Here is a 13,099-nt window from a genome sequence, read left to right as displayed (position 1 = left end):
CCTTCCTCACGTACAGTGCCCACAATCGTACACAATGCTCCAGCTGAGGCCTAACCAGCCGTTTATAAATGGCTAGCATAAAGTCTTTGCTTCATTGCTTTGTCCCCCTCTTAACGAAGCCAAAGACCTCATCTGCTTTTGTTTAAGCCGCTCTCTCAACTTGTCCTGTCCCACCTTCAAAGATTTATGAGGTTAAACAGAGGGCCCTCTGTTCCTGCACCCCCGTTAAAAATTGTACCCTTCGCTTCTCTCGTTTGAAATTTAAGGCTGAGGGGGGAGAAAGGGTGAAACCTGGACGCCAAACTAAAGGGTGAACCAAGCAAGACAACAACTTGAGTTTATTCTGTGCCTTTAATGTAAGAAAAATCAAAAGCACCTGACACATTGGGTGGAAAATAGGGTTAGCAAGAAGGGATCGAGTAGGAAGAAAGAACTTGCATTTATATAGCACCATTCACCACCTCAGGGCATCCCAAAGTGCGTTACATTTGTGAAGTGTAGTCCCCGCTATAATGCAGGAAACATGACAGCCAATTTACAAACAACATTGATGTAATGATCAGATGGCCTATTTTTAGCAATATTGGCTAGGGTGGTTGGGGTGGGGTAAGTATTGGCCAATGGGAGAACTCCCCAGCCTTGCTCTTCTTCCAAGAGTCATAACGGCACAGAAGGAGTCCATCAGGCACGTCGAATTGCGCCTGGCTGACCACTGACCTCCCACCTGAGAGCTCAGTTTCACCTCTTGCCTGAAGGACGGCACCTCGGGCAGTGTAGCACCCCCTCGTTACTGGCACCGGGAGCGTCGGCCCGGATTGTGGGGCTCAAATGGGAGGACCAGCTGAAAAACTGGTCCAAGCGGTTGGGTTTTTGAGGGCGTTTATTTGTTTTAAAGTTGTGAGAGGTGGGCAGCTTCAATGAGGGAAGCTCAGAGGGAGGTGGACGGAGGCTCCTGAAGGCCACTAATTTTGGGGCAAGGGTCACAAGGTGAGAGCCAGCGGGGAGACTGAAGCATGCGGGGGCGGGGGGGGGGGGTCGGGTTGGGGAGCGTTTAAAGCTGGAGGAGGTTGCAGCGATGAGGACAATTTTAAATTTAACGTGCTAAAATAAAAAGCCATCAGTATGTACAGATTACCGCCACCACCCCCCCAACCCCCCAAACCACCTCCCAACTTAACACCTGTCCTAGAAGCGAGTCTTCTCAGGTATTGTTTGACCCGTTAAAATCATGTTTCATTACTTGCTCCTGCGATGCCCCACGCAGCCTCTTCCCTGTGCCTGGCCTTGGGAGGGGGGGGGGGGTGGGCGGTGTGTGGTGGTGGGGGTACATCGCACCCTCCTGTTTCTGTAGCAACGTCCTCAGTAGTCCCCGCTGTCCAGGAAGCGGAGTCAGGGCGGAAGGAGGCGGGCGGGACTGGTTTCCTCAAGCCGCGCGCTTGTCTGCAAGGTCCCAGGCCGCGTGGGCTTCCCACAGGCCACGAGGCAAGGCCTCATCCCCTTGCTTTCTCAGTTGCGTTCTGTACAGACTGACGTCCGCTGGTCCTGCCCTGTCACACCACCGGCTGTCCCCATAACCTCACGTCATCGAACGGACACAAATCGAGAACCTGAAACAAGGGAAAACGTTTGACATGTTGAACATCGGGGGAACGGGAGGAGGGCTATTTTGTTCCTTAAGCCTGGTCCGCTATTCGTGGCTGACCTGACTCATATTTACCCAACTGTGCACCATACCTCTTGATACCTTTACCCAGCAAAAAAAAAAATACTTCAGTCGGCCTTGAAAGTTTAAATTGAGCCTAAGTATCCGTAGCATTTTTAGGGCGAGAGTTCCAGATTTCCACTCCCCTTTGGGTGAAAAAGCACTTCCTGACATCACCCCTGATTGACCTGGCTCTCATTTGAAGACTCTACCCCCTTGTTTCTAGGCTCTTCCTGCCAGCTGATTTCTCTCTGTCGACACTACAGAGCAAACGCTTTCAAACTCCTCGATTAGATCACCCCACAATGTTCGATGCACAAGGGAATACAAGCCTAGTCTGTGCAACCTGTCCTCAGAATTTAATTCTTTAAGCCCTGGTATCATTCTGGTGAACCTACACTGTGCCCCCTCTACGGCCGACATATCCTTCCTGAGGTGCGGGGCCCAGAACTGAACCCAGTTACCCCACATGGGGTCTGATCAGAACTTTATATAAACGGTAACGTAACTCTCACCCCTTGGATCCCAGTCCCCTTGGGATAAAGGCCCCAACATTCCATTAGGCTTTTTCATTACTTTTTGTACCGGGTCACTGGCTATTAGTGACTTGCCTAAATGTTCTCTGCTCCTCCATACCTCCCCATCCCAGTAAACATTCAATCGCCCACATACCCGCCAGGTTACAGGAATATCCATTTTGTTAAGAATTCATCGGGGTTGCACCATTTTAATGAGAATACCGCTCCGAGATGAAGAGAGGAAGGATGCGGAGAGAGGGAGGGACAAAGAGGGAGAAAAACACAGAGAGAGAGAGAGAGAGGTGATGGAGGGAGGCGGAGAAAGAAACAGACAGAGAGAGAGCAAGTAATAGAAGCCAACTGAAAGAGAGGGAGAGAGACAGACAGATCAGGACTGGAGAAAAGAGACAACCAAAACCTGTATTTGCATTTATAAATCGCCTTTAACATAAAGCATCCCAAGGCACTTCACAGGGACACCAACAAATAGAATTTGACTCCGAGCCGCACAAGGAGATATTAGGGATGGGTGATCAAAAGCTTGGTCAAAGAAGTAGTTTTTAGGGGGCGTCTTAAAGGAGGAGAGAGAGAGAGGCGGAGAGGTTCTTTTTGACTAAAGATAAAAGCAAAATACTGCGGATGCTGGAAATCTGAAATAAAAACAGAAAGTGCTGGAAAAGCCCAACAGGTCTGACAGCGTCTGTGGAGAGAGGAACAGAGTTAACGTTTCAGAGTCCGTATCTGAAGAAGTCATACAGACTCAAAACATTTAGCTCTGTTTCTCTCTCCACAGACGCTGCCAGACTTGCTGAGTTTTTACTGCATTTTCTGTTTTTATATCTTCTTTTTGTCTACTTGGATGTTTCTCTCGGCCGCTTCAGAGGTCAGTTAAGGGCCAACCAGGTTGGTGTGGGATTGAAACTACGTAATAGGTCCAGACTGGGTAATGACATCAGGTTCCCTTCCCTTAGAAGGACATTGACAACAATCCAACAGCTTCATGGTCACTTTTTACTGAGCTCAGCTTTTTATTCTAGATTTTACCGAATTCAAATTCTCAAACTTCCATGGTGGGATTTGAACTCGTGTTATTTGGATGCTAATATCTGGGTTTCTGGGTTACAAGTCCAGTAACACTGCTAGTTAATTATTTCCAATGATAAAATGTCTTGATGAAAACACATCTAGCCCCAACACTGGTGGGAGGGTGTAATTGCAGTGTGACATGTTTACATAGCAGTTTCCATTTCCGATGTAGAAATCAAAGTCTTAGGACAGGTAGGGTTGACAGGAAATGAGTGCAGGAGTAAGTTTTTGAATATATTGTAAATATATATAGATTTATTTTTGGTTTCTTTTCAACAGATGGGAGACATGAGACAGAGAAATTGAGCAGCAAGTGTGTGACAGGGTATTGGAGAATACATGAACACATGAAATAGAAGCAAGGTTAGACCATTCAGCCCATCGAGCCTGCTCCACCATTCAATGCTGATTTTGGTCTTCAACTCCATTTTCCCACCCGGTCCCCATTTCCCTTAATTCCCTGAGAGGTCTATCTCACCCTTAAATGGATTCAGTAATGGAACATCCACAACCCTCCATGGTAGAGAATTCCATGAGCGAAATAACTTCCCTGCATCTCAGTCCTAAATGATCAGCCGCTTATCCTGAGACTGGGGCCCCCGTGTTTTAGATTCCCCGACCAGTGGAAACTATCTCTCGGCACCCACCCTGTCACAACCCCCTCAGAATCTTGTAGGCTCCAATGAGATCGCCTCCCATTCTTCTTAACTCCAGAGAATATAAGCCCAGTTAACTCAGCCTCTCATCATAGGGCAACCCCCTCATCCCAGCAACCAATCTTGGCTGCATATCCTTTCTTAAATATAGTGATCAAAGCCGCAAACAGTATTCCAGGTGTGGTTGCACCAAAACCCTGCACAACTACAGCAAGACTTCTTTACTCCAGTACCCGAATCCCCCTCGCAACGAAGGCCAACATGCCATTTGCCTTTCTAATTCCTTGCCGTACCTTTCTTTGGCAGTCCCGTGAAGCTCACCCGCGCGCCCCTCGATCTCGGCCAACCGAGGACTCCCCCGCTCCCTCCCCCCCCCCCACCACGCCGGGAAGGAGTCACGTACATTCCAGCTGCTGCTGGCGAGGTCCAGCGGCGTCTCTTCCTCCAGGTTGGGCAGCAGTGGGTTGGCACCCGCCTGGCAGAGGGCGGCGGCGATGCCAGCGTCCAGCCGCCCCACCGCAAGGTGCAGAGGGGTGCAGCCGTTGTACATGGGAGCGTCCACGTCACTGCCGCCCTGGAGCAGACGGGACACCAGGCCCGGCTCGCCCAACTCCACCGCCAGGTGTAGGGCTGTCCGCCCACTTGTCATCTCCTGCCAACCAAACGAGAGAGAGAGAGAGAGAGAGAGAGAGGGGAGAAAGATTAGATGGGAGACAGGATGACGTTCCCTTGCCACCCCCACACACCACCCCCCACCCCCCCACCGTCACCTCAGCACCCCCCATATGTTCCCCTTCAGCAACTCCATCCCAGATTCATACCCGGGTGAGGGGCCCGTTACTCTGGAGTGGGGAAGCAATCACTGACCCACCCAGCAAAGTCAGGGGTTAGGATTATATCCGCTGGAGTTCAGAAGAATGGTGGGGGGTGGGGAATCTCATAGAAACCTATAAAATTCTAACAGGACCAGACAGGGTAGATGCAGGAAGGATGTTCCCGATGGTGGGGTGAGTCCAGAACCAGGGGTCACAGTCTGGAGGATACGGGGTAGACCATTTAGGACCGAGATGAGGAGAAATTTCTTCACCCAGAGAGCGGTGAGCCTGTGGAATTCGCTACCACAGAAAGTAGTTGAGGCCAAAACATTGTATGTTTTTAAGAAGGAGTTGGATATAGCTCTTGGGGCGAAAGGGATCAAAAGGTATGGGGAGAAAGCGGGAGCAGGTTATTGAGTTGGATGATCAGCCATGATCGTAATGAATGGCGGAGCAGACTTGAAGGGCCGAATGGCCTACTCCTGCTCCTGTTTCCTATGTATGCTGCTATGTATGGCTCTTTAACAAGGAGAGTCACAGACAACAGAGCCTTCAGTCAGCCGGAAGAGGCTAGCCAAGGTTCAGAATTTCAGGACTGGCCATTATAGGGCAGACGCGTTGGAGCCTTGTTAAAGCCTTCACCCACTTCTACACTGCCTTGACCACGTGGTCCACAACAGTAGACTTGGAGTACCAGGGATTGAGATGAAGGTCCTCCCCATTGCTCAGGGACATTTGCCAAGGAACCTCCTATACAGCCTGTAAGCTGGCTTTCTCGAGGGCAACGGGGGTTGGGCAATAAAAGTGCTGGCCGAGCCAGCAACGCCCTCATCCCGTGAAAGGATCAAAAAAAATTTAGCAAGTTTGTGTGGCCGTCACTGCGACTACCCGGACCCTCAGGTTGAAGTTATGTGGTGGATTTGTAGACCAGAGATGGGTGATCAGCCCCAACGGGTGGGGAAGGATGCTACTCTGCCCTGGGATCGCACTCGCCCTCGCCCAGGGCTCGCACTCCCACTGTGTACATTCACCCCGCAGGGCAATCACCATGGGCACGTTGCCCCCACCTCCCCTCCACATGCAATCACCCCCACCGTGTGCACGCTCAACCCTCCACGCACATATTCAACACCCCGCACACACACTCAGTACCACCCCCCCCAACCATGTGCACACCCACTCCCCCATGCACACACTTGTGTGCCTCCCCCCCCACCCCCCCGACTCGTGCACAATTACCCTCTGTGTGTACACTCACTCCGGGCGCACATTCACAAACCCCAGGACAGATTTACTTGCAATTCTTTATTGGGGAAGTATGAGGGTGGAGTGAGGGTGTATTGGTGTTTAGAGGATGGATTGTTGTGTAAGGGATATATTTGTGCTTAATAGGGGGACTGGCATGTAGGAGCATATATCACAGATCACAGAGTCTCTACTGTGCAGGAGGCCATTCGGCCCATTGAGTCTGCACTGACTCTCTGAACGAGCATTCTACCTAGTGTCATGCCCCTGTCTCATCCCCACAACCTTGCACATTCTCTCTTTTCAGGTAGCAATCCAATTCCCTTTCGAATATCTCGATCGAACCTGCCTCCACCACCTTTCAGAAAGTTCGTTCCAGACTCCAACCACCCTCTGGGTGAAAACATTTTTCCCTCACATAACTTTTGCTCCTTCTGCGAATTATTTTGAGCCTGTGCCCTCTAGTTGTTGATGCTCTCTTGAGTGGGAACAGTTTCTCACTATTTACCTTGTCCATACCCCTCAGGATCTTGAATACATCTTTCAAATCTCCTCTCAGCCATAGTTTCTCAAGGAAAACAGTCCCAACCTCTCCAATCTATCCTCATAGCTACAGTTCTTTATCCCTGGAATAATTCTTGTGAATCTCCTTTGTACTGTCTCCAATGCCTTCACATCCTTCCTCAAGTATGGCATCTAGAACTGAACGCAATGCTCCAGATGAGGCCTAACTAGCGTCTTATACAAGTTCAACATGACCTCTTTACTCTTGTACTCGGTGCCCCTATTAATAAAGCCTAAGGTACTATATGCTTTATTAACTGTTCTTTCAACAAGCCGTGCCATCTTCACTGACTTATGTACATAAACACCGAGGTCTCTCTGCTCCTGCACCTCCTTTAGAGTTTCTCCCTTTATTTTGTACCGTCTTTCCATAACCTTCCTGCCAAAATGAATCACCTCACACTTCTCTGCATTGACCTTCACCTGTCACTTGTCTGCCCAATCCACCAACATGTCTATGTCCTTTTGAAGTTTAGACTATCCCAAACACAGTCGACAATGTTTCCAATCTTTGTATCATCTTCAAATTTTGAAATCATGCCCTGCACACCACAGTCTCGGTCATTAATATATATCAGGAAAAGCAAGGGCCCCAACACTCACCCCTGGGGAACTCTACTACAAACCTTCCTCCAATCTGAAAAACAACCATTTATTACTACTGTGTGTTTCTAGTCACTCAGCCAATTTCTTATCCAAGTGCCTAGTTGTCCTTCTATTCCATGAGCTGGAATTTTGCTCACAAGTCTGTTGTGTGGCATTGTATCAAATGCCTTTTGAAAATCCATATACATCACATCAACAGCGTTGCCCTCATCAACCTTCTCTGTTACCTCCTCCAAAAACTCCAGCAAGTTAGTTAAACATGATTTTTCTTTAATGAATCTATGTTGGCTTTCCTTAATTATCCTGCACTTGTCTAAGTGACTGCTGATTTTGTCTCAAACTTTAGTTTCCAGAAGTTTTCCTACCATTGAAGTCAAACTGACTGGTCTGTAGTTGCTGGCTTTATCCTTGCACCCCTTTTGAACAAGGGTGTAACATTTGCAATTCTCCAGTCCTCTGGCACCACCCCTGTGTCTAAGGAAGACGGGAAGATTATCACGAATGCCTCTGCAATTTCTACTCTCATTTCCCTCAGCACCCTTGTGTGCATCTCATCCAGTCCTGGAACCTTATCAATTTAAGTAAAGATAGCCTTTCTAAAACCTCCTCCTTCTCAACTGTAGATTCTTCTAGTGTACCAGTTACCTCCTGTCTCATCTCCTCTCTCACCTCAGCCTTTGTAAAGGTAGATGCAAAGTACTTGTTTAATACCACTGCCATTTCCCCTGCCTCCAAATGCAAGTCCCCTTTTTTATCTCTAATCAGTCCTACTCTGTAGGGGGGGGGGTACACTGGCGTGCAGGAGGGGTACATTGGCGTGCAGGAGGGGTACATTGGCGTGCAGGAGGGGTACATTGGCGTGCAGGAGGGGTACATTGGCGTGCAGGAGGGGTACATTGGCGTGCAGGAGGGGTACATTGGCGTGCAGGAGGGGTACATTGGCGTGCAGGAGGGGTACATTGGCGTGCAGGAGGGGTACATTGGCGTGCAGGAGGGGTACATTGGCGTGCAGGAGGGGTACATTGGCGTGCAGGAGGGGTACATTGGCGTGCAGGAGGGGTACATTGGCGTGCAGGAGGGGTACATTGGCGTGCAGGAGGGGTACATTGGCGTGCAGGAGGGGTACATTGGCGTGCAGGAGGGGTACATTGGCGTGCAGGAGGGGTACATTGGCGTGCAGGAGGGGTACATTGGCGTGCAGGAGGGGTACATTGGCGTGCAGGAGGGGTACATTGGCGTGCAGGAGGGGTACATTGGCGTGCAGGAGGGGTACATTGGCGTGCAGGAGGGGTACATTGGCGTGCAGGAGGGGTACATTGGCGTGCAGGAGGGGTACATTGGCGTGCAGGAGGGGTACATTGGCGTGCAGGAGGGGTACATTGGCGTGCAGGAGGGGTACATTGGCGTGCAGGAGGGGTACATTGGCGTGCAGGAGGGGTACATTGGCGTGCAGGAGGGGTACATTGGCGTGCAGGAGGGGTACATTGGCGTGCAGGAGGGGTACATTGGCGTGCAGGAGGGGTACATTGGCGTGCAGGAGGGGTACATTGGCGTGCAGGAGGGGTACATTGGCGTGCAGGAGGGGTACATTGGCGTGCAGGAGGGGTACATTGGCGTGCAGGAGGGGTACATTGGCGTGCAGGAGGGGTACATTGGCGTGCAGGAGGGGTACATTGGCGTGCAGGAGGGGTACATTGGCGTGCAGGAGGGGTACATTGGCGTGCAGGAGGGGTACATTGGCGTGCAGGAGGGGTACATTGGCGTGCAGGAGGGGTACATTGGCGTGCAGGAGGGGTACATTGGCGTGCAGGAGGGGTACATTGGCGTGCAGGAGGGGTACATTGGCGTGCAGGAGGGGTACATTGGCGTGCAGGAGGGGTACATTGGCGTGCAGGAGGGGTACATTGGCGTGCAGGAGGGGTACATTGGCGTGCAGGAGGGGTACATTGGCGTGCAGGAGGGGTACATTGGCGTGCAGGAGGGGTACATTGGCGTGCAGGAGGGGTACATTGGCGTGCAGGAGGGGTACATTGGCGTGCAGGAGGGGTACATTGGCGTGCAGGAGGGGTACATTGGCGTGCAGGAGGGGTACATTGGCGTGCAGGAGGGGTACATTGGCGTGCAGGAGGGGTACATTGGCGTGCAGGAGGGGTACATTGGCGTGCAGGAGGGGTACATTGGCGTGCAGGAGGGGTACATTGGCGTGCAGGAGGGGTACATTGGCGTGCAGGAGGGGTACATTGGCGTGCAGGAGGGGTACATTGGCGTGCAGGAGGGGTATATTGGCGGGCAGGAGGGGTATATTGGCGGGCAGGAGGGGTATATTGGCGGGCAGGAGGGGTATATTGGCGGGCAGGAGGGGTATATTGGCGGGCAGGAGGGGTATATTGGCGGGCAGGAGGGGTATATTGGCGTGCAGGAGGGGTATATTGGCGTGCAGGAGGGGTACATTGGCGTGCAGGAGGGGTACATTGGCGTGCAGGAGGGGTATATTGGTGTCCACGGGGCTGGATTAGTGTGTTGCAGGATGTGTGCAGTTGGTATGTGGAAGGTCGATGTAACAGGAGTCCCGGGGATCAGTCTGACCTGGGTATTGACCCTCGCTCCTGAAGCCAGCAGATGCTCCACCATCGCGTCATTCCGATAGAGGACTGCCAGGTGCAAACAGGTCAAACCTGCAGAAAGAACCCCAGAGACATCGTCCATTAACAGCCCCGAACACAGTCAGGATCCCGCTCTGCCACCACTCCAAAGGAAGGCGGGACATCGTTCAGTACAAGCTGCCCCCCTTCCTCCATCCCACCCGGCTCGAGTAGTTTCTTTACAATGCAAACGGAATGGAGCCCTTTACTAGCATGAATGGATAAGAAACCCTGTCTCAGTAACATACCCCACTGTGTGCACTTCATAACTAAAAAGCTAACTCGGTGTTTTGATTAGAATAATTATTCCCGGCAACGGATGGGTCTGTTTCAAAAAAGAAAGACTTGCACTTGTATAGCGCCTTTCTCGGCCACTGGACGTCCCAAAGTGTGTTGCGCTAGTAAATTGCGTTTTGAAGGATAGTCGCTGTTGTAGTGTAGGAAATGCAGCAGCCAATTTGGGCTGCTGTTAATATTGGCCAGTAACTCGCCTGCTCTTGTTTCAAATTGTGACGTTGGGTATTATTATTATTTTGTTTTACGTCCACCCGAGCACGGGCTTCGGTTTGCAGCCTCATCTGAGAGATGGCACCTCTGACAGTGCAGCACTCCTTCAGTACTGCGATGGAGTGTCAGCTTTGTTTTTTGATTGCACGTAGATGTGAACACAGAGCCTTGTGACTCGGAGGTGACCAACTGAGAGTGTCCTCTCCACAAACTGCTCTACACCTGTGGAAGTGTGACTGAACACTGCAAAACTCCTGCTCTTCAATACATATAGCCTACCTCTTTCACCCTCACAAAGACAGTTAGTAGAGGTTTTGCGATTATAGTTATATCAAAGGACTGTTGGCATAAATACTATTTCCTCGCTAACACTGCACCTTGCCAGTTGTGTCGTTCAAGGTTCGGAGGTTCCAACACGTTGAAAGCTTCACATCCCAAAAGGGCGCGCTCTTCAGCTGTGACAGGCTTCGTAAGAGCCTGCACGCACTCCTCCAGGCTGTACTGGCAGGCCAGGTGCAGTGGGGTGTTTCCATTGCGATCCTGCAGCTCTGTGTCCGCCCCCTTAAGAACCAGCTGGCGCACTATGTTTGCCTGTCGGGTATACATGGCCAAATGCAGGGGTGTCTGAAATTCAGAGGGAACATTGGTTAGTGCAAGTTAGAGCACAGATAGCACACGGTGCATAGACAGAACATGGCACACAGTAACAATATAGCACATGGCTTGAACATAGTGCACAGTTAACGCATAGATAGCACATAGTTAGTGCATAGAGCACAGCACACAGTAGTGCAGCACACGGTTAGAACATAGCGCACAGTTAACGCATAGCTAGCACACAATTAGTGCATAGACAGTACAGCACACAGTAACAACACAGCACATGGTTAGAACATAGATAGCACACAGTGCATAGATAGCACAGCAAACAGTAGCACAGCACACGGTTAAAACATAGCGCACAGTTAACGCATAGCTAGCACACAATTAGTGCATAGACAGTGTACAGCACACAGTAACACAGCACATGGTTAGAACATAGTTAGTGCACAGTTAATGCATAAGATAGCACAGCACACAGTAGCACAGCACAAGGTTAGAACGTTGCACACAGTTAACGCATAGCTAGCACACAATTAGTACATAGACAGTGTACAGCACACAGTAACACAGCACATGGTTAGAACATAGTTAGTGCACAGTTAATGCATAGATAGCAAACAACGCATAGATTTAAAAAAATTTATTCTTTCACGGGATGTTGCCCCCAAGAAGCTGGTGGTGAGCTGCCTTCCTGAACCGCTGCAGTACCTATGGTGTAGATACATCCACAGTGCTGTTAGGGAGGGAGTTACCGGATTTTGACCCAGCGACAGTGAAGGAATATAGGGGATGTAGTTCCAAGTCATAGAAACATAGAAACTAGGAGCAGGAGTAGGCCATTCGGCCCTTCGAACCTGCTCCGCCAATCATTATGATCATCCAACTCAATAGCCTGCTCCCGCTTTCTCCCCATACCCTTTGATCCCTTTTGCCCCAGGAGCTATATCTAACTCCTTCTTCAAAACATACAATTCTTTGGCTTCAACTACTTTCTGTGGTAATGAATTCCACAGGCTCACCACTCTCTGGGTGAAGAAATTTCTCCTCATCTCAGTCCTAAATGGTCTACCCTGTATCTTCCAGATGTTGACCCCTCGTTCTGGACTCCCCCACTATCGGGAACATCCTTCCTGCAACTACCCTGTCTAGTCCTGTTAGAATTTTATAGGTCTCTATGAGATCCCCCCCCTCGTTCTTCTGAACTCCAGCAAATATAATTCTGACCGATTCAATCTCTCCTCATATGTCAGTCCTGCCATCCCAGGAATCAGTTGGGTAAACCTTCGCTGCACTCCCTCTATAGCAAGTACATCCTTCCTCAGATAAGGGACCAAAACTGCACACAATATTCCAGGTCCAAGGCCCTGATTAATTGCAGCAATGCATCCCTGTTCCTGTACTCGAATCCTCTGACTATGAAGGCCAACATACCATTTGCCTTCTTTACCGCCTGCTGCACCTGCATGATTACCTTCAGTGACTGGTGTACAAGGACACCCAGGTCTCGCTGCACATTCCCCTCTCTCAATTTATAGCCATTCAGATAATAATCTGCCTTCCTGCTTTTGCTACCAAAGCGGATAACCTCACATTTATTCACATTATAATGCATCTGACATGCATTTGCCCACTCACTCAGCTTGTCCAAATCACACTGAAGCATCTCTGCATCCTCCTCACAGCTCACCCTCCCACCCAGCTTTGTGTCATCTGCAAATTTGGAGATATTACATTTAGTTCCCTCATCTAAATTATTCATATATATTGTGAATAGTTGGGGTCCCAGCACCGATCCCTGCGGTACCCCATTAGTCAGTGCCTGCCATTCGGAAAAAGACCTGTTTATTCCTACTCTTTGTTTCCTGTCTGCCAAACAGTTTTCTATCCATCCAAATACACTACCCCCAATCCCATGTGCATCAGGATGACGGAACACAGCGCACAGACGGAACACCGCGCACAGACGGAACACAGCGCACAGACGGAACACCGCGCACAGACGGAACACAGCGCACAGACGGAACACCGCGCACAGACGGAACACCGCGCACAGACGGAACACAGCGCACAGACGGAACACAGCGCACAGACGGAACACAGCGCACAGACGGAACACAGCGCACAGACGGAACACAGCGCACAGACGGAACACAGC

General features: G+C 50.4%; 1 protein-coding gene across 1 annotated transcript in view; it reads right to left on the bottom strand.

Annotated features, from left to right (window-relative positions):
* Nucleotides 1–332: 332 nt before the first annotated feature.
* Nucleotides 333–13,099, bottom strand: part of LOC121274479 (NF-kappa-B inhibitor epsilon-like) — a 38,533-nt gene continuing 25,766 nt past the window's right edge. The window contains exons 3-6 of the mRNA XM_041181813.1: nt 10,719–10,965; nt 9,779–9,867; nt 4,366–4,614; nt 333–1,607 (exon numbers count right to left, since the gene is read on the bottom strand). Coding sequence (XP_041037747.1) covers nt 1,551–1,607; nt 4,366–4,614; nt 9,779–9,867; nt 10,719–10,965 — 642 coding nt within the window. The 3' untranslated portion in view covers nt 333–1,550. The remainder of the gene's footprint in view (nt 1,608–4,365; nt 4,615–9,778; nt 9,868–10,718; nt 10,966–13,099) is intronic.

Source organism: Carcharodon carcharias (assembly GCF_017639515.1).
Source record: "Carcharodon carcharias isolate sCarCar2 chromosome 37 unlocalized genomic scaffold, sCarCar2.pri SUPER_37_unloc_1, whole genome shotgun sequence".
In the NCBI taxonomy this organism is placed as follows: domain Eukaryota; kingdom Metazoa; phylum Chordata; class Chondrichthyes; order Lamniformes; family Lamnidae; genus Carcharodon; species Carcharodon carcharias.
Note: the sequence above shows the minus strand (reverse complement) of the source record. Positions and strands in the feature narration are given on the sequence as shown.